The 23,078-nt window shown below is 41.4% G+C and overlaps 1 protein-coding gene across 1 annotated transcript in view; it reads right to left on the reverse strand.

The window, feature by feature from the left end:
* Positions 1-23,078, reverse strand: part of LOC133404262 (protein SOGA1-like) — a 96,952-nt gene that overhangs the window by 24,193 nt on the left and 49,681 nt on the right. Inside the window, 5 exon segments of the mRNA XM_061679996.1 lie at positions 1-94; positions 339-873; positions 1,712-1,865; positions 3,548-3,715; positions 7,992-8,054. Of these exon segments, the coding sequence (XP_061535980.1) occupies positions 1-94; positions 339-873; positions 1,712-1,865; positions 3,548-3,715; positions 7,992-8,054 (1,014 nt within the window).

The raw sequence follows: 23,078 nt of genomic DNA on the forward strand, positions 1-23,078 counted from the left end.
TTTGGCCCAGGGGTTTTTTTCCAGCTTTTTGTTTTGTTCAGTGCTCTCCATGGAGATGTTCTCCACCCCTAATGGCTCTTTGCGGTGTGGTGGACTTATGGAAAAAGAAAGAAAGATTACCCTTAAAACTGTTAATAACTTTTATTTTACAGTGGAACCGTAACCTCAATGTGTTGCATTTTTCTTTGGCTTTTTTTCCACAGGTGATGAGTAAGTAAAATGAACGAGTGATGTGTAATGTGGTTACCTGCCCAATGAAGGGCAACAATAAATGATTAGCAACGACACCTAATTGAATAAAAAGTCAAAGACTAATGTATATGTCAATTTGACACTACCTGGTAGGGAGACACTCAGCGGAATCTCCAGCCTCCTCATCAGTCTCCAGAGCCACTCGTAAAGATGAGGAGGAAGACGGAGGCTGGTAGGAAGCCAAGTCACACCGTTGCAAGTTGGACAGGAGCACTCGGTTTTCGTACTGCAGCTTTTTCACCTTCCCGCTTAGCTCTCCGATCTGAAGCTGTGCTACTCGAAGTTCTTCCTCCTGGGGGGAAACATCCGGGCTGATGAGCACAGCTCCCTCCTGCATGGAGTGAAGTGATCCGTCATGAAGCACCCTGTCCGACAGCGCCGTTGCAGAACCGGTAGTGAGGGGCACCGTTGGTGGCGGCAGCTCAGATTTATAGCGGTTGATTTCATTCATCAGGAGCTTGTTCTGTTCTTCCATCTCAATCAGGGACCTCCTCAGGAGTTCCGCCTCCTCCTCCACAAACTGGAGGTGTCTCTGAAGCTCCATGATGTTTTCAGATGAAGTACCGACCCCGACGACTGGTCCTGTACCACTGCCAACACCACTGAGTTCTTGAGGACCATCTAAAGAAGAGTAGGACTGATGTTACACAAGAGTGGAGGAGCCACAACAGTCCAATTTAGAAGAATGAACTTGATCAGATGTCATTCAAAAATTTTTTGGCTTAGACATAAATGTAGACGACCAAAATGGATCCTGTTAATAATAGTGTGCAATACTGACTGAGTCTGCGGCCTATTCTTGCAGCTTTTGTGCACATTCACATACATATGTAAGCATATCTATAGTAAACATAGTATAGTATCATATTTAATTTTGATATTATCCGTGTATAGTTGTCAATCCAATATTGATAATATTTCTGGTGTTCACTCTCAACTGCGAATATAAAGAGAGACACGTCTTCTGTTAACTATTCTTGTTGCTTTTCAAATTCACTTTGGATATGCAGTACAGTACATACTGTATTTATTCATTTAAAGTTTGAAATTCACATCTGCATATAGTATTTATTACTCATGTACTATACTCTTGTACATTCTATTTGTCAGTATTAAAACTAGGTGTAGCTATATACGGTAGGTACATACAGGTTATTTAAATCTCTCTCTGACTGTATCTCTCTCTCTTTCGCCAGTTACCTCTTCAATAAATAAATGCCTCACCCCAAATAGCAGGCTCCATTTTCCCCTCATACAAAATATATGCCACAGTAAGTGAAGAAATATTTTACAAAGACAATGTTGCAAGATTGTTTATTGTTTCTGTAGAATATTTTTAGACCACTAAACAACAGATTTAAGGATTATGTGTCATTTGCAAGAATAATTGCTGCCTTCATTTTGGAATATCTAATTTAATATTCTAAATATAAAATTACAAAGTAGAATAAAGTGCAACCTTGAGGCCCTTTCATGTCATCCATCTCAGCTCGGAGGCCTCTGTTCTCCACCTCCAGCTCCACAATTCGCCGACTCAGCAGGTTGGCCTCCTCTTCCACAAGCTTCAGGTGAACTCTGACCTCAGCCTCACGGGTGTGGGGGGAGTCAGCAACCTGACCGGAGTCAAATAAAATGAGCTCACCTACTGACCTTTAAAGGTCTTGTTAAAGATGTTGTATTTTTTCCAAATATGAACATTCCGAATATTTAATCAATACCCATAAAATATATTTTAAATACAAATATAAGTAATACAAGTATATACTCTCTCTCTCTATATATATATATCCATCCATCCTGGAGCCTATCCCAGCTATCATCGGGCAGGAGGCGGGTTACACCCTGAACTGGTTGCCAGCCAATCGCAGGGCACATATAAACAAACAACCATTCGCACTCACAGTCACACCTACGGGCAATTTAGAGTCTCCAATTAATGTATGTTTTTGAGATGTGGGAGGAAACCGGAGTGCCCGGAGAAAACCCACGCAGGCACGGGGAGAACATGCAAACTCCACACAGGCGGGGCCGGGGATCGAACCCCTAGATAGATATATAAAAGAATGCTCTATTTTGAAAACTTAAACATCCATGCATAAATCCATTTTCTATAGCACTTGTGCCTCATTAGGATTGCGGAGTTGGAACCTATCCAGCTGACCGTGTGTGACAGGCTTGGTACATCTTACACTGGTTGCCAGCAAATCACAGTGAGAAATTAAAAAAAAAAAAAAAAATATTCTTTTGACTTTTATCTTCACTATTCATGCGGAATACTGACTTTTATTATATCTTCCATGTAATGTTGGTCATACCTTATCAACCAAATGGTTGTTATGGTTAATAACATACACAGAAATTGCTCTTAAGGAATATTTTTCAGCATGTTATCAATGGTTGTTTGTCTATATGTATCCTGCAATTGGCTTCAGAGTAGGGGTTGAATGACCAAAGATTTCTTTAGCTGACTTTATGTGATGAAAGTCGAGTTGAAGTCAGTTAATTGATGACATCATATTTCTTTCAGCGCAGTGCAGCGGTCCCTAAACCTTTTTTGCACCACGGACCTGTTTCATGTGAAGACATATTTCAACAGACTGACATAGAAACAAATACAAACAAATGATTAAAAATATAACTCATTATGCTAAATGTAGCTGTTGTACAGTAATTACTATAGTGGGAGCCCTGGCATGTTTTCCTATTCAACGAGCCGACCGGTCTCATCCTGTGTTCAATGTCAAGATGCAAGATAGGCCATTGTAGTCAGACTCCAAAAAATGAAGCATTTCTCTGTTTCACGGTTTCTATTTTACTTGTGCTTTTTATGTATTTGAGGAGAGATTTTATCTTTTGGCCAAATATTTCCACTTGCTTGTAGCATAGTTTGGTTGTAAGCTGTGCTGCTACTTGTGTTACGATGCAGTGTCGTAAAGAGACAAGTCCCGTGACGTTGGTGTGTATAGTGATACGAATGAAGTTCTCCTTAATCATACGGTGTTTGCCGGCGCATTATTGGACATGACATTTTGGCGATCAAGATGGAGCTTCACTTCACCTAGTGTGGATAAGCGGTACAAAAAAATGGATGGATGGACGGATGATGACCCTCAAGGATGACCCTCATACTGTATGGAGAGAGAGGGAACCATTCACACTCACATTCACTCCGTCACCGAGTGAGAACCAAACCAAAGCTGAATGCACAAAAGTCAGGCGAGAGTACCAGCACAGTGGCCCAGGTTAAAATACAGTGATATGGAAAGGAAACTGTCAAATAAACCACTAGGAATACCTCCTCTACGGTGATGGAGGCGTCGACATCTCCGTACAGGGACCTGTATTTGGCCAGTTCCTCCTTCATGGCCTCGCTGTCCTTCACCAGTTTGGTGAGCTTCTTGCACATCAGGGCTGATTCCTCTTTGGCGAAGTGGAGCTGACACTTCAGGTCCGAGCTATCCTCCTATGGCGAAGGAATTAAAGAAAAGGACAACATCGTGAGCACTCAATTCCAATAGCACAGCTTGCTACAGGTTTTGCTACAAACTTCTTATTTGGAATGAGTACTCTGAAGACTCACTTTAAGATGACTATAACATCATCTAGGTCACTCACAGAGCAAAAATCGCATGTTTCTGCAGCTCTATAGACAGTCCTTTTGGAGGTCATTTACAGGAAAAGATGGTTTTGTAGCTGGATCATATTTACTCAGCAGTGTGGAGAACATTTTCTGCTGCTCCTGAATGTTTTCATGGCAGCTTATAAAGGAAGAAAGTAAATGGTACAGACCTCTGCCGAGCAATGCTGAGAAATCTAAATACGGTTGGCTACTCCCTTTTTTGTCCCGATTTGTTAACAAAGGCTTTGATTTGGGTCGTGATGTGCATTTCAGTCAATCTCTTTCCAGTGTTTGACAAAAAGGATCATCCATTGAAAATGTAATTAATTAATTGCAGAGCTGCCATGCTCGTAACATGTGGTCAAAAGATGCAGTGTTAAATGCGTGTGATACATTTTAACATTTTACATGACATCAGTGGTCATTTTCCTTTTCTACATGTGTGCCAGTCAATATTTTAAAATGAGATCAGAATCTTGCAAAAAGTGTTTTCACTGTTGATAAAAGTGTTATAGCCTGTACAGTTAATAAATGTTTTATCATAAAAGAGGATTCCAAGTATTCCAAATATAATTGATCTCAATGGGAAATTTTATTTTGACTTTTTTCATGACTCGGTACTGATGCGAGGCGACATAGTTCACCCACTCCTCCCTAGCAACTTAGTGGGTGTATTTGCTTTTGCAGCCTGTGAAATGTTTCCAAACACATAAGTGAGATGAAGGGCAGCGCATTCACGACCATTTATGGTATGTGCCTTGGACAGGAAGGCTACAAGAATAGCCAATGAGAGGATCAGCTCCTTCTCGTCTTGAGTCTTTAGCTTTAGTGTCTGTATATAAGTCAATTGCTCATTTTATCTCTGCAATACAAACAATGTAAAACAATCGGTGGGACAAAAACCCGCAAAGACAATGCGGGTTTTTAAGCACATTTTTGTCCCAACTGTGAGGCAGACGCTCTAACCAGTCGTCCACCGTGCCGCCAACATAAATTTGGCAGCGGTGAAGTAGAAACTAATAATATAGGAGCCATTGATTTATCTGCTAGCCTTACACTTATATTATGTTGTGTTGTGTCACTATCTAAAACAGATAAATAACCAGACGAGCCAAAATCTTTGTCAATTTAATCACACCAAAACTGAGATAATAATTTTTGTAAGTAAAGAAAAGAGGACTGCTGTTAGGAAATACATGGACTCACTCTCTTTAAAAGCCAAAGACCAAGTCCGAAACGGTGGTGTACTGATAGATTCCGACCTGACTTCATATCCATCCATCCATCCATTTTCTGAGCCGCTTCTCCTCACTAGGGTCGCGGGCATGCTGGAGCCTATCCCAGCTATCATTGGGCAAAAGGCGGGGTACACCCTGAACTGGTTGCCAGCCAATCGCAGGGCACATAAAAACAAACAATCATTCGCACTCACATTCACACCTATGGGCAATTTAGAGTCTTCAATTAACCTACCATGCATGTTTTTGGGATGTGGGAGGAAACCGGAGTGCCTGGAGAAAACCCACACAGCCACAGGGAGAACATGCAAACTCCACACAGGCAGGGCCGGGGATTGAACCCCAGACCTCAGAACTGTGAGGCAGACGCTCTAACCAGTCGTCCACCGTGCCGCCCTCACCTCATATTAAGTCATTTATTAAAACAGCCTCCTACCAGCTAAAGAACATGCAGAACGAAGGCTTGCATGTGCCAAGCAGACCAGGAGAAGCTCATCCATGCTTTTATCTCAAGTAGACTAGACTACTGTAATAGTCTTCGAACTGGACTCCTCCAAAAGAGCATTAAACAGCTGCAGTCCATTCAGAATGCTGCAGCTTGCGTTCTGACCAGAACAAAGAGGTCAGAACATATTACTCCAATTCTAAGGTCTCTGCACTGGCTCCCAGTCAGCTTTAGAATATATTTTAAAGTTATGCTACTGGTCTTAAAATAACTAAATGGTTTAGGTCCTGAATACATATTACAATACAATCCACAAAGAAATGCTAATTGAATATAAACCCAGTTGGGCTCTGAAATCTACAGACTCAGGTCAAATGCAGCAGAGAGTCCAAAGCAAACATGGCAAAGCAGCATTTAGCTGTTATGCTGCAGGCAAATGCAATATGTTGCCAAAATAAGTGATGTCAGCCCCAAGTGTAAATGTTTTCAAGTCCTGGTTAAAAACTCTTCTTTCCTCATGTTTTTTTTAACATTTCCACTTTTAAATGCTCTTTCTTGCACTGTATGCTGTTTTAATTGTATTTTTACTTTCCTCTTATTTTTTTTAAATGGTTATAAGCTGTTTTTTTTCTTTGTTTTTAAAATGCTTTTATTTATGTAAGGCACATTAAGTTACCTTGTGTATGAAAGAGCATCCATCCATTTTTTTGTACCGCTTTATCCTCGCAAGGGTCGCGCTATATGAATAAATTTGCTCTGCTAACATTGTTGCTGTTGTTTGAAATAGGGATGTCCTGATCCAACTTTTTCACTTCCGAGCCGATACTGATATTGAAGCCTTGAGTTTTGGCCGATATCGATATCGGTCCGATACGGGGGGAAAAAATCCTACATAATTTACTTATTTTGTAGTATGGAATTTTAGAAAAGGCTTAATCAAGTGATATTTCTCAAACAGAGAACAATAATCAGCAATAGTAGGTATAAGACAAATGGACCCATTTATTATTAACCAGTGGGTTACATAAAGTAACTTCTGTGCAAGTCTTGACCTCTGAGGGGGAGTGTGGTGCACGCAATGAGATATACACTTGCCGTAACAAAAAAAGTAGAATAGGTCATGATCAAAATATTGTTAATATAACTCGTGTTTCACTGAGTTTGAAGAATATATGCCAGAGAGTATTGTTATATTGCCTGTTTGTATGTGTTTATACAGCGTTTGCGTACCAATATTCATTATGTTGAGAGATATAAGTGCCGTGAGTTCGATGATAATTTTCGTTAGCTCGTCAATAGTGTTTTTCATTCATTGTGTGTTAGCTTGGAGCTAGCGATTTTTGTGACCAAAAATGACGGGAAAAAAAACAAGTCTGCAATGTATTTGAACATTCAATAAGTGTAATTCTTTTGTTATGTCTGTTTAGTTTTACAGTGAACTTCGACTGGAGTGTCAATATACGAATTTACGCTTGCAACATTCACTCTTTCTCCTTGCTACTATGTTAGCACCTTCGCAACCTGTTGTTGTAATCATGTGGGCTCTCATGCTGTCCGGGTGCTGCTGCTAGAAGTGCTGGAGAGGAGGATGAGATGAAGTGCTTGTATCAGAGTGGTAAAATTTTAGATTTTAGATCCAGTCTGATCCATCCATCCATTGTCTGAGCCGCTTCTCCTCACTAGGGTCGCAGGCGTGCTGGAGCCTATTCCTGCTATCATCGAGCAGGAGGCCGGGTACACCCTGGCACTGGTTGCCAGCCAATCGCAGGGCACATACAAACAAACAACCATATGCACTCACATTCACACCTACGGGCAATTTAGAGTTAGCAATGAACCTACCATGCATGTTTTTGGGATGTGGGAGGAAACCGGAGTGCCCAGAGAAAACCCACACAGGCAAGGGGAGAACATGCAAACTCCACACAGGCGGGGCCGGGGATTGAACCCTGGTCCTCAGAACTTTGAGGCAGACGCTCTAACCAGTTTTCCACCGTGCCACCCAAGTCTGATCTGATCCTTGTTTTTTTGCTGACATCGGACCGATTTAGGACACCCCTTGTTTGAAATGATGGAAAAAATGTAAGGTTTTCAGTACAGATTGTCCACCATATTTGTGGAGTGCTTTAATGCATCAGTTCAAGGATTTGTGTATGTTAACTGAATTGCAGAGGCACAATGAAAATAGCACATGCTGCTGGGAAATAGTCTAGTTTAAATGTCTTGCTTTTTTGTATGATGTTATACTAAATGCTTGTGTGGTTATTTTTCCAACAACTGTATGCCACATTTTCTTTTGACTTCCAAACGATTCCATTCCATGCCTTCTCAGGTGAAGCAAGTCAATACATCGGTGTGTTTTTCTGAATCAGTTATTTTATCAAGCGTTTAAACACCAGGATGTGTGTGTGCCAATGTGTTTGTTTGTGTGTGTTACCTGTGGAGTAAGCTTCTTGTCCGGTTTGTTGTTGGGTCGTGCTCCTCTTTTCTTCAGGGAGTTCTGAAACAGCAAATGCTCACATTAGTGAGAGTGAAAAACATTATACTCAGACTCATCCGAATATTCATTACAATGACTGCACACTGATCAGCAATGCATTATGTCCATCTGAGTTGCGTAATTGAAAAGTCATGACTGAATAAAATGAATAAGTGCAGTTCCACTCCAGTCCTGTAGGTGGTGGTAATTCACAACACAGAAAAGAATGCTTTCTCCCTAAGTAACTCCCTTCTTAACTTACTAACCAACTAACAACCAACCAACTCACCACCGAACTAATTAAACCAGGTAACTGATAAAACGGAATTATTATAGTCATAACATAACTAATAAATATTGATTTTAAATTTGAAAAATACTGTTTCCTAAAAGAGATTGTGTTTTTTCAATTCACATGTACAGTTAAACATACAGCCATGAAAACACACACACTTGCAGACAGTGTGGACCTTTAGTGCTACAGCCATCATGGATATGCATACAATCACTGCCATGGTGATGTTTATCACCAGGGCAACACTGTTAGGAACAATAACATGACATACGTAATACTAGCAGGAGGAATAGAGGAAGATACACAACTGCAATATAGCTGTGTATCCCCTCTGATCACTGCTTCAACACAGTTTGAGGTAGAGAGGGGAGAGAAGATTAAAAACACAAAATGCAAATCAAAGCGAGGGGTTGAAATCCTGCAAAAAGCTGATTCATGTTACTAATGAACTACTCTGCTCACAGAGACACCTCTGCTCATCCAAGTGTCTGCACAGCGTATTACACACTCATAAATCATCATCCCGTATTCCTTTCATTTCATTACGCGCGCACGCAAACACCTACACAGTGGCGAAGAAGCTTACCATGCCTCTGTGTGTTTCCATGGAAACAAGCTATTCTGCAGTGGACAACGAGGAAAATGGAGGGTGGTAAGGAAGGGAAGGACGGAAAACAATATATACTAGGGGTGTTTTTTTCATGTGTTTGTTTTCCCAAATGATTTGCTTTGGGTGAATGTTTGGGGAGTGTAACTTACATGTGGGTTTCTAGGTGGGCATGAAAGGCATTACCTTGCTTTTCCTTCTTTTCGTTCTCACAGATCTGACATGAGCGACTTTCTCCTTGCTCTCTTCCCTCGTCTCTGATAATCCCAACAGTTAATTTCTTCTTTATTCTTCATCACTTTTTTTTTTGGCAAAAATGACCTTTCATTTTTCGCTTCACACTGTTCTTCCCTTCCTATAATTTTCTCTTGTCCTCTGTGCACCCGAATCCACTTTAGGATCTATTTATCACACTGCGGACAGTGTATGGCTCTTAAATGGCTCTTCAATAAGCCTGCCTGTTAATGGAAGCATCGATTCTGGCTAGAAGTTGAACTAATGTCGGAACTACTTGCTCAGGCTTTTTCGCCTGAGCGCTTTTCGGGCACAGACTCGAATCGAATCACGGAATGTCACACTTCCGGTTCTCGACTTTCCAACAAGTCCAGTTGGCATATCTGATTGAGTCTGAGCAACACACACACACACACACACGCACACAAACACACACACACACACACATATATACACGCACACACATGCAATATACTGTACCAAGGTATATACATGCATATATAGAACTTCTTCAAAGGATGAGCAAATCATGCAATATTCATGTTCTGAGCAATTGGGGAAGCAGGAGAAACTAGAGCATATGCGCATATCTATCTTAAAATGTTTATGGGGAATTTAATTGAAAATAGTCCATCATTTAAATATTTTATCAGGATGCTTAAAGAGACCGGATGCCTTTGAATTGTATATGCTATGTCTTATGGAATACCTGTTACTATATAAAAATCATCTGACCATCTTTACATTTTCTAAAGTTTATGTGCAACAAAACTGTATTTTCTACTGCACTATTCCTTCATCTTCTCCTCATCTACATACAGTACTACATACATAGTTCTCATTTTTTTAAATTATTGCTATTTGTCTCTGGACTTTTCCCACCCCATTCAATACCATTTTCGTGAGCTGATATTCTAAATTTCTCCAAAGATGAAGGGTTTTAGTAAATAATTTTTTTTCATTAATAATTCTTCATATAGAAACTCACAAACACATACTGTATGTAGTGGGCGGTGACCACATGTTGGTTCTCACATTGCCGACAGGTTTACAGTTACTCTACAAGTGATGAAAACAGCTTGACTTAAATGCTATCTGAGAACATTTTACTTTTTTTTCATTTCTTAGCAGTGCCTGGGTGCTCTGTTGTGCTATTCGGCTATATGTCATCACAGTACAAATGTTTATTGTATGTTTATGGTTGTGTGTATCCCACGGGACTGTCATGAACGGAACAGAGGATAGGACAGGGACAGGGACAGCCTCCAACTGTCTTGTAATAGTTGGAGATGACCACCAGTAGTCATGTGCATGACTAAGCAGAAGTGCTACTTCTGTTGAACGATGTTTAGGACTGTTCCTGGTTCTATTTTGGGCTTGTTGATCTCTTTCTGCTGTTTGACAAAAAGGAGTAAAGATGTAGACTCCTATGTTAGTTTCTTGCAGTAGCTAGCTGTAAACTAGCCAACTGTCATAGCCTTGGCAGTTGTGATTAAGATGTAGATTGTTATGTTTTATGTATTAAGCTTTTACATTACATTAGTCCATCCATCCATTTTCTGAGCTGCTTATCCTCACAAGGGTCGCGGGAGTGCTGGAACCTATCCCAGCTATCTTCGGGCAGGAGGCGGGGTACACCCTGAACTGGTTGCCAGCCAATCGTAGGGCACACATTAACAAAAAAACCATCCGCAATCACATTCACACTTAGGAGCAATTTAGACACTTCAATTAACCTACCATGCATGTTTTTGGGATGTGGGAGGAAACCAGAGTGCCTGGAGAAAACCCACGCAGGCACCGGGAGAACCATTACATTAGTGTTTGATTTAATTTTATACATGGAGTTAAACAATGAGAACCATGAGCAGAATCAGCGACGTTTATTACATCTCTTCTACATCATTACACTTTGTGTTCTATTGTTTTTTCATGAATGAATGGAGAGCTGGGCAGCACTGTGAGGAAGTGGTTAGCACATGAGTGTTACAGTACAGTTTAGAATCTTGGCTCCAGTCTTCCTGTGTGGAGTTTGCATGTTCTCCATGCGATTGTGTGGATTTCTCCAGGTAGTCTAACTTACTCCTACGTTCCAAAAACATGCATGTTAGGTCAATTGAAGTGTGCTAATGCGAGTATAAATGCTTGTTTGTCTTTATGTGCTCTGTGATTGACTGGTGACCAGTTCTGCGTGTACTGCGCCTCTCACCCAAAATCAGCCAGGATAGACACTAATAAGGATAACCAATATAGGAAATGGATGATGGAATCAAGACTGGTAACTACTGCTTATTCTTACTACAATTTGGACTAAATTTTTTTATAGTGATATTCTTTTGTCTCAAATGTTATCATAATATCAGATAGGAAAAATGAAAATAAGGAGTGAAAGGTTTGTTTGCGTGCGTGTGAATCCGCGTATTAAGTGTGTGTGGCTTTCTAGCAGGAAAATTGATGTGAAGCAAAGATTCTACACGGCACATCGCACAACACGTTGTATCACCAATTGTGTGCAATTGTGTCAGCGTGGCCATTTTGTGTTTGTGTGTGTGATACGGATTGGATAGAAGCACAGAGGAAGGGAGTGGTGATGCGAGAGGTTAATTAGTCTGCACCAAGGCAGCAAACAAAAGACAACCAATTCTTGATTCATGTCATTAACGAGGGCAGACAAAGAAGGAATGTTTATTTTTTGTTCCCGTATTCATTCACATTTCCCCTCATGTGATTAATAAACTTAATTCATCTATTTCCTAATTGACTTTCTCCGTTTAAATTGCTGTTGACAACAAAAGAAGCAATAGGTGATATAATTTTAATGTAATATTTTTCATCATCTTTATACTTAACACAATAGTTGATGCAGTTACATACATGTACACTAAATGTTATATTTTGGTTCCAAAGTCATATTATAACACTTTTCAGGCCATTTCAAGATCATTTTCTAACACCTTAACAATGTGATAAATTTGATATTTTATGATTACAGTGTTCCCTCGCCACTTCGCGTGTCACATTTTGCGGCTTCAGTGCTTCACGGGTTTTCCCAAAATATTCATCAAAAAATAAATAAATAAATAAATAAAAAATAAAAAGGAAAAAATACACCCATATCGGCAGCCATATTGCGGAAAGACATGTTGTTTCATGTTGATGCGTGAGAGAGAAGGTTTCCCTGCATGCCAACAAAGAGATGAGTTGACTCAGAGGCTTTGTACATGCCTGTACTGTACTGTACATGCCACGGGCACTCATACAAGGCACGTGATTGGTTCCCGGCGCGACATCCACCAACGAGAGCATGAGTGGATGTATCCCGTGATACCTCCACTCGTGATACATCACAGCCTCACCCAGCATCTTCCCTTGTTGTGTCTCGCCAGTCTCGTCCACACTGTTGACTGTCTCGTGTACTGTATCTTAGTGTCGTGTTCGCGATAACTTTTTTTCGTTGAAGCGATAACGTTTTTGGATGAGTTAAGCCCTTACAATGCCGCCTAAGCGCTGTGCCCCTGCGATAGCTTCCTCCGGGGCACCCAAGAGGAAGAAGATGATGACCATCAGCAAAAAAGTGAAACTTTTAGATATGATCAAAGAGGGCAGAAGTTATGCATCTGTGGCACGCCATTATGACGTGAATGAATCTACAGTGCGGTACATCTGTCATATACTACTCTGCAGTTCCATTATTGGAGCCGGGAGGGCGCTTTGCGTCCTCTCTCTCTCCTCCATCCCCTCTCTGTTTTCAGCACCTGTCTCACCTGTTTTTTTTTTCTCCGGGCACTCCGGTTTCCTCCCACATCCCAAAAATATGCATGGTAGGTTCATTGAGGACTCTAAATTGCCTTTAGGTGTGAATGTGTGTGTGAATGGTTGTTTGTTTATATGTGCTTTGCGATTGGCTGGCAACCAGTTCAGGGCGTACCCCGCCTCTCGCCTGACGTTAGCTCCAGCAACGCCCGCGACCCTTGTGAGGATAAAGCGGTACAGAAAATGGATGGATATTCATACTCAATATGACTATTGATCTTTGTCATCTTAAACAAGATAGATAGAACAGCAAAATTCAGATTTAAAATAGCAGATGGATGCTTTATATTTATTTGTCCATCAAACAAGCAAACTACTCAATTGGATTATTTGCTAAAAGCAAAGGTTGCCCTTCATAGCACTCTAAAATGCACAACCTTTAAGCACTTTTCAAGACATTGAAAATAGAACAAATGCAAAGACTTTCAAACACCTACAGGAAGCCTGTCACTGATGTTACATTGTTGGATTGCCTGCATGCAAATTCAGTGTCAGGCTTGATGCCTCTGCTGCAACCCGCTCAGCAAAAGCAGCACTGTCAGCTAAGAATCCCGTTGGTTCTGCTCATTAGTGAGCATGTATGTCGCGTCCATACAGTGCGAAAACAACACGCTAGTGCTGAAGTCGGAAATAAAAAACTTGTTACTGTCAACAAAATCTGCTGGGACAAGGCAATTCCTGCAGATGCAGTTCCAAGCCAAAATGCCACAGACCATTAAAGGACTACAGTATATTGCTAGTTAATAGCATACAATAGCAGTCCCCAGATACCATGCAAATACTGTGTCCCTTTGTGGCTGTGGCCACCTCCCACGCTCAACGGCGGGTAGTGGGTGCTGGTGGAGGTGTGGGGGGCCGGGGTTAGTGCTGCAGGTCTGGGTGGGATGGTCCTCTTCGTCGGTGGTTGTCCGGCCTAACGGGCCGGACCTGCAGCAGCCATGCCTCTTAATCACTCACTTAGCACACACTCACACCATTCACTGTATATATTTCTCACTAATCACATCTGGGCAAATACACATATCAAAGGGTTCCTTGGGGACTGGTATGGGATCGGGAGGGTGTGGGTGTCGGATTGGGTTTCAGTACATCTGTGCTGTTTCCCGGACCGTGCGCCCTGCCCCTCCGCCCTGCCTGCCCCCCTGGATTTTAAATGCATCACACACACTCCCCATGTTTTAATGCACCACATACACCTATCTCTGGGGGGTTGTGGGACGTGGGTGGGGAGGGTGGCATTGGGTCCCTGCGGCCCCCGCTGGGTGGCCGGTTGTCGGGGCGCCTCGGTGGGGCTGGCGGACCGCCCTGGATCCCTCGGTGTGGGACTTGTCCCGTCTGCCGGGCTGCTCTCGGTGGACCCCTGGGCCTAATTCTGCCCCTCGATTGATTGGGTGGGGTCCTCAGCCGCCGCATTGCGGCCACAGCAATTACAAGACACTTCTGTCAGTCTTTGTGCATGTAAAACGGTATCAATTCACTTACATATATCTGCAGGCACACACCCCTTACTGTAACAAATAACTATGAATATGCAAATCGCTTGTGTATTCCCTCACTTATACTCTCGTCCTGTACACTATTATTTACATAATGAATGCCACCACACTTCAGTTGTACAGCTCACAGCTATAGCTACAGTTCACAACACTGGTCCTGCATGCTTCTTCTCCTGTCGTTGTCCTGTTCTATCTTGTCCTGTCCTTCCCTCACAGTTTCATTGTTGTAGATAATTTAATGATTTACTTCTCTCATCCGGTTTACAATTTGTGCTTTATCTTTTGTCTTTGTTTATTTCTCCTAGAAACTTTGTTCTGTTTCACTGATCAAGTCTGATTCTCAATAACCCTCAATTATAATACCACAGCGGAAGCTTAAAAACTCCACTGTGACACAGTAAAATAGTTTCGGCATAAAAGGGATACAGAACTTGACCTAACAGCCGAACAGGACAAACAAAATAAATCAAAATAATGAGGGTTTTGCGCCTTCAAATTGGGGAGAGCACTGCAAGTGTAAACTAAATAATGGAATTGGAAGTGTTAATGGAAGACAAACATATTACTTACAGAGTTACAGATACAGTATTTATTGCACCCATAATCTTGGGGAAGCCAGCACCTGCACAAAAGCCATGTTTTTTCTTTATTTAATCCTGCACAAAACCAATGTTTTATTTGATTGAATCCGACACAAAACCAATGTTTTGTTTGATTTAATTCACCCTGATTGCATGGCAATTGGATGTACCTGCCCATCCGGCATAACACTGCATTCAAAACTTTGGATAACACACCCGAACAACAGCGCTGCGGAGGTCAGGACCAATTTTGACCATTCACTGAAATTACCCAGATGCAATGAAATGCAGAGTTGATGCAGAGTTTTGTCATAGCTGATACGGTGTGACTCCTCCTCGTGATTGAATCCAAGTCCGTCCTTAGGTCATTCAAAGGCTGAATGCATTGCTGAAAAGACTATATGCTCTTCCCTTTTATTGTGGCTATACAGATGTAAAATGAGACTGAAAGCAGCTCCTTCTCCAGTGCAGATTTGGATGTGAAATATTAAATAAAATAAGAAGTAAAAATTAAAAGACAAAATATAAAATATTCCCAACAAAGGATACATAATAATTTAAGAAGTTAAAAATAGAATTGTGGTCTTTGTATTGCACAGTAGTATATGGATATTGCACAGTGTTCCAAGCACACTGAATATTGCACAGTAGGTGGTACGGGTGTCAGGAGGTTAGACTGCGGAGTCATGCGCGCACCACCACATGTTCAAGAGCATCCCTCCTGTTTAAGTCTCTCTTTAAGTGTCTCTTCTTTCTTTCCACTCACAATACTTTTAATCTTCCTATTTTACAACAACTAAAGCACACAAATATAAACAAAAGGCACAAACAGGAGTTAATGGAGAGTGAGACGGAACCAAGGATGCAAGGTGAGGATTAGGGGAGCGATGAAGAGGAAATAGTTGCAGTTCTTTGTTAGCGTAGCTCTGCTCACTTTCAACCACTTCGAGACAAGCTTTTGTGTGTGCGTGTGTGTGCCTCCAGACATTTCTTAATGAGGCACTGTGTTAGTAAGTGACCTTGCACAAATGAACCGTCATTCCAACAACACCAGCGTTGTGTATTGATCGGAATTCTCTCTGTTTCTTCTATAGGTTGTCTGTTTTATAAAAACAGTATTTATGTGAATGTTTTTTTTTTTTGTATGTGAACCCTACTGTGGTCCTGTAAGGCAAATAGAGTTACGCCTGCAACAAAGGACTGGCAATGAGGAGTCAGCATGATGAATGGCCCACCTTTCCTTTTTCCACCTCAGGGTCCTATTGCTCCTTAATGTTCACTGCAGGCAAGATAGTCCAGTCCACTAAATCAACAAATTTTATTTTGTCTGCTTGTTTCTGCATAAGTGTTCCACTAAGGGTCTCAGACGCCTAATGAATTTGGATTTTATCAACGATGCTATAATATACTTTCGTATGTAGGCCTAGATATCATATCTGATGTTTTGCAATGCGGCCACAGTATGCGGAAAGTCAGAAGATGAGGAAAATATTGAGCTTACACCAAGCCCTGTTGTTTGATTGAAAAAATAAAAATATGCAACTATTCCACTCCAGGCCGGTAGGTGGCAGCAATGCACATTACAAGGCGAGAGCCAACGACCACACACAGCTTTTAGTAGGACTCCATCTGCTGGATTGCGTTGGGTCTCAATGGAAGCAGACTGTAACGGCAAATGGGGAAAGTATATTCTTTGGTCAACACCTTTGTCAAGATTTGCCCTACGAACAAACTAAGTAGCTAACTAAATAACTACAGCAATTAAACTATGTAATAGTCATTACCTCTCACCTCGCGGTGAGGTAGTAGTAAAGGTATTATATTACCTACCTATATTACAATTTCTCATCATGTGCTGTTTTTTGGGGAGAAAAATCTTATCTTAAACTTAATTGCATGCAGATATCACCACTAAGTTTAACAAGCAGAGCATACATATTATTAAAATACAGGAAGTCCTCGAGTTACGACGTACTCGACCTACGACGTTTCGACTTTACGACGCCCGTGGCTCGTCCGCCGAGCTGAGCTGAGCAATAAAGGCACGAAGCACCGATTTGCTTTGAGCTAATAAAGCCATTATTAGCTCCTTTGCGCATTCAACGTCAACGGGTCCTCCGCTAATCGCTACTCTTCCCCGGTCGCCGTCACTACACTTGGCACTGTACACACTCGCACCTGCCTGCACTCCTTCCTCATTCACAGTCCCGTCGGACGACGCCTGCGCAGTCCTGTCTCACTCACACATCGATGCACACGCCCACACACACTGAGCTTGCTGTCACAATCACATGGGACAATACCTGTAACAGTATTTTGACGTAAATTTCGACTTTGAAACCCAACTTACGCGTAAATTTGGGTTACGTCGCCAACATAGGAACAAAACTCGTTCGTAAATCGAGGACTTCCTGTCGACAAGTCGTGGGGGAAATTTGTTAAACTTAATATATTCTATTTTTTCATTTTCTTTGCTTTCTCAAAGACTAAATATACATAGTTTTAGGAATTATATAAAAAAGGCCAGGAAATAAAATAGAACGAAAGAGTGAGTAGGAAGGGTGAAACAGTGTTCATTTACACCCCACCCCCCAGCAAAACCCTCAGCAGCCATGGACCCAGATACGTTGCCATGGTGATGGCATCAGAAGCCTGTCGGCAAGCCAGCCTGTTAGCAAGCCAGCCTGCATACTAATGAAACGGCACAGAAGGACAGAAAGAATGAAGTAATGAGATGGGAGAAGAAGGAAAGGATGCATTAAAAGAGGGTCGTGATGAAGGGACGTGATGAAGAAGTCACTCAGTACAGTTTATTGTGCTCTTCACAAAACATGCTTTTGAGAACAAAAGATAACCCAGCCCTCATGAAGAAATCCAGTACATGAGTTGGAAAGGGATATCCTTTTATGGGCGTGCATGTCAAACTTACCTATATACAACACTGTGATTTATTTGAGTAATTGATAATGCAATGAGTAAATTGGTTGCACCTGCCAAGTTAGTAGGATTTTGTACAAAAAACAATTAACTGCCCTATTATAACACATTCTAACACTCAAGTTTGTCAAAATGTAATATTTTCACAGCAATTTTGTGTGTAGTAATGCTCATGTTGCTGGAAAATTCTCCACAAGCAAATATAATCTAGTACTTAAACTTTTACATGAATTCCTATTAAATTCTCATGGGAAATATAAAAGTCTTTTGAAATGCTCTCCATCATCCTCCACTCCCACTCTCATCACAGCAGACACATGAGCTGCCAACAAACCATATGTGAGGAAGGACATCGTTACACAACAAAAGCTTTTCCAACAGCACAGAATCTCCATCTGCTCTATGTAACTGCATGTGTGTGTGTGTGCGCACACTCTGATACTCATCACTTCATTGGGGGCAATAATCTGTCACATACACAGCAACGACATGGGTTTCTTGCACTGTGGCGACCAAAATTTTGGTTCTCATATGGGGGAAACCTCGTAATTTGAACTGCACCTCCAGGTGTTCCATACCTTTATGTTTTGACCATTTTATACATTGATACACAAAGTTTGACATAGGGCTCATCTCATTTCTCTAATTGTAACTTCCTAGGTCTTGCTCCTCTGTTTACAGGCTAGCACCTCCTTCCAAAAATTCGCTCACACATCACATCGCTCCATCTTGTGATCGGATCGGTGATCGTTTTTTTTAAACTCGCTGATCGGTGATCGTTGATCAGCCCAAAAAATCCTGATCATGTAAAGCCTATTTACAACTACAATGAATGTGTGCATTTGATCACGTTTTATAAGAATCTATCACCACAAACAACAATAAAACACAAAACACAGGACGTTGTCTTGATCTTTCATCTGTCATGGGTGTGTGTTCCGGTTTTTGTCTTCCCCCTGTTTCACACACACCTGCTCCTGTGAGCATCTTCACCACCTGTGCCTCGTTCACCCTAATTACCCCTTGTATTTAACCTCGTCTCATTCCCTCTCGTCGCCAGTTCGTTGTACCTTGTCGTCGTGTTCCAGCATTCCTTGTTTCCACGTCACAGACTCACAGTAAGACTTGACCCTGTTCTGATTATCGACCTCGCCTCTTTGCCTCATGTTTTTGGATACTGTTGCCTTTCTTGGATTGCCTGCCTGTGTACCGACCTATGCCCGTATATTAAACCTCTCGTTTTGGAAACTGTCCATTTGTTTTGGAGTCATGCATTTTTATTTTTTTTTTCTGTTCCGTTCATGACATCATCAACTCCATGAAAATGTTGATGTAAACGCTGTGTGATTTGTAAACATTACAGTAAATTATCTCAATCAAATCTAAACTTTCAACTTGATTAATTTTGACTTTTTTCATGTGGTTAAATATTGAATAGTGGAAGTGTGGGTGTCATGTTGATTCTTCATCAGACGACAAATTATAAGACTGAATCAACAGAGTCTCTGCTGGTTGCAGTAAAGTAGTCCATGCCACTTTGCCTCAGTTGTTTCAGATATGATTAATCAATCTATTTCCTACAATCATTCAGTTTTTACAGCTCAAATATTATTATTATTATTATTAAACTGCACTACTTTGGTATAATGAGACTTTCTGTCAACAATGATTTGATAAAGCAAATGGCTTTTAGCGGGACTGTTATAAGGGAAGGACATCAGAGCCAACCTACTTCCCGCTTTAGAATAATGGCTCACATTTTGTTCTGATTTGTTAACAGTGATGTCTTTTACCTTGAGCGCTTGCATTTACTCAATTAATTCATGAAATGCCAGTTTAATAAGTGATCTATTATACTGTACGTCAGTGTTCCCCAACCTTCTTTGCACTGTGGACTGGTTAGGAGTCGGCATTTTTCTCACGGACTGGCTGGGGTGTGCCTGTGTCGAGCAGAAACCTACGACTGTATCTGTAGCAGAGCGGACTTTGTGCGTGAGAGTTAACTGTTGTGATAAACCCGTATTTTAAGTAGGACTCCTGATATAGTGTTGTTTCGTTCAAAAGAACAAATCTTTGAAGCGTTCAAGCTGGCTGGGACCGGAAACGGAAGCGTTCTGTGCGGTCTTGACGTGTCAATTGAGACGCGCAGCTGTTGCGGTGGAGAACATCCGATCAATTTTCAAAATAAAACACATTGACACGTGAATTGCAATACAACAGAAATTATATAAATTGGTCATTCTTTCTCTGTGGCCTGGTAACAAATGCCTCACGGCCCGATATCGGTCCGCGGACACCGCGGTGGTTGGGGACCACTGCTGTACGTGTCATGGTGGTATTGCACAAAGGCAAACTAAAACCTGTTATGATGTTGGCTCTGTTTGATGTTGCATGAGAGCAGAACAAAGGGCGGCTCTGACGGGCCTGACAGGCCACTGGTAACCAATGCTGCATTAAGCAGGCACCCGTAGAACATGCACCATTGTCCTGTTCAGAGAGCCATTCAGCAGCCTTATGGGGAACGGTGGGAAGATCTTGCTATTCCTTCCTTTGCTAATTTAGCTGAAGTGTCAGGATTAATAGCAAGCAGCCAGCTGTTTTTCTACAGGGTCTAGAATATAAATCGTAACATAATTCCCTGCAATAGACAATGCAAGAGGATCTCGGGCAGGTTTAGTCTGAGTATCAAGACAAATATGGAGGAATAATAGGCCAACCTACCAGCCAAGGCATTTATGAGACGTGCGAATTAATTTTGACAAATGCTACCACCACCAGAGGTCAATACTATATCATCCAGTTATGTTAACTGTATAAAAGTGTGTGACTACCTGAGCAGACCAAAATTGAGTTCACATTAAAGCACTTCCTGATGCTTGACGGTCCCTTCATGATTTACAATGTGATATTATTGTGACACTTTGGCAATTACATCAGTAGTATCACAGTAATAATAATAATCAACATATACTAATGGGTCAATGCATCACCGTAGCTGCGGGCAGCTGCATTAGTATCATCACATCAGTTGTTTGAAGGTTTATAATCACTGTAACATCGGTGGTAATTTCTTTTAGCCCGTCTATGGTGTTTCACAAATCACACTATACGTTGGCATTGAGGTAGAATTTTATGATATAGTTTGGTTGCACATTTTAGTGTTTAAATGTACGTTTGATTCTTTGTTTTAGTTTTCAGTTTTACAGTAAGCTTGAACTGGGAGTTGTAGTGTAGTATGGCCTTTTTGTCTTCAATAGTTGCTTCAGGAAGTGTCCTTTCACCCGTATCCTGCAGGCACATGTCCAGTTTTCATTCTACCCACATACAAATGCATATTTTACAGGAGTGAATAATAAAAAGCTTGAAGCAAGCAAATTCAACCTCTTTTTTTGGAGAATTGTCACTATCAGCCAAACAACGCAGAAGGAACATCTATCCATTATCTGAGCCGCTTATCCTCACAGGCGTCGCGGGAGCGCTGTAGCCTATCCCAGCTATCATCGGGCAGGAGGTGGGGTACACCCTGAACTGGTTGCCAGCCAATCGCAGGGCACATATACACAAACAACCATTCACACTCACACCTACGGGCAATTTAGAGCCTTCAATTAACCTACCATGCATGTTTTTGGGATGTGGGAGGAAACCGGAGTGCCCGGAGAAAACCCACGCAGGCACGGGGAGAACATGCAAACTCCACACAGGCGGGGCCGGGGATTGAACCCCGGTCCTCAGAACTGTGAGGCAGATGCTCTAACCAGATGCCAACCGTGCCGCCGCAGAAGGACCAGTACCTAAAAATCTTAAGTATTGTTGCATTTTTTACAGCAAATTATCGCAGTATTGTTCTACCTATATAGTTGAAATGGTATGGTTTTTCAGTGTAGAAAATACACAGGATAGTGCAGACTGACAATATAGTGGCACAGTGTCTACTGTATGTAATGCTAGTATAATGATATTGCACCTTGATAGATAATGTGATATGCAGCAATGTCACACCATTGCCCCGCACTGAGTAATTTTATTTGTGTGCGTCTGTCTGACTCTTGCTGTGTGGGGCAGTGGAGACTGCTGCCCCAGATTGACAAGGAAACAGCACAGTGAGCAGGACTAGCTCTCCTTTACTTCCCTTCAGTGGTTGGTATTTATGTTTTTTTCCTTCAGTTTATAATGATGATTTCACAGCATGTCTCGACTCGAATTGGATGTTTGAGAGTTTTTTAGGCACCGTCTTATGCTATGATGAAAATGAGAACTAATCTTTTGGCAGTTTCTTTTTTCCCTCCACGGTTATTGAAAATGATATCAAGACCGGGAAGAAAAACAAATGTTGCACACACGACTCACTTTGACCTGAGCCGACCTAGTTACAGTTGGGCTGCGGCCACTTGCAGAGAGTCAAAATTAAACGGATGTTGGCCCAAAACCACACGCATGTCAACACAGGCCCATCCATGTGGAGAGCAACTTAATGTGCTTTAAATAGGGCAGAGTATTGACATGCTGTCTGCTTGGAAAGACTGTGGGAGATCATCCCTCAATACATCTTTATGTGGAAGTTAATGGCTGCAAAGCACATTTTCCGATGGGACAATCGACTTTGGTTGGTCGTACAACAAAAAAGAAATACATTGTTGAACAATTCTTTTAAAGGGAAAAAAACCATTTGATTTTAGTATTTAATCTCAAAGAATTTAGAAATACATGTCCAGCTGCAAACACAATGTATCCCATCAGACATCTTTTGATTTTTCAGATTCATTCTGATACACAAGTAGGCAAATTAAGAGCATCATCTGTGTACTTTGTAGGGAAGTTGGTAAATGTTATCAATGTTTGACAACAAATGACAAAAATAAATATCAAAATAGAATTAGGCGATATCGTTTGGCTCATGTTGAGACATCAAGTACTGTTAAAAGAATAGTCTCATTTTCTAACATTTTCTTGAATGTTATTGAGCACAGAGAAAAACTTGGAGACTGATACAACTTACGATACAGTACCATTAGACTAAAATAACAAATCTCCTGCACCGCTGCTACTGCGTCAAAATGCATTTGCTTTTTGCCCTCAGTT

This window comes from Phycodurus eques, chromosome 1 (assembly GCF_024500275.1).
Source record: "Phycodurus eques isolate BA_2022a chromosome 1, UOR_Pequ_1.1, whole genome shotgun sequence".
NCBI classification, from domain to species: Eukaryota; Metazoa; Chordata; class Actinopteri; order Syngnathiformes; family Syngnathidae; genus Phycodurus; species Phycodurus eques.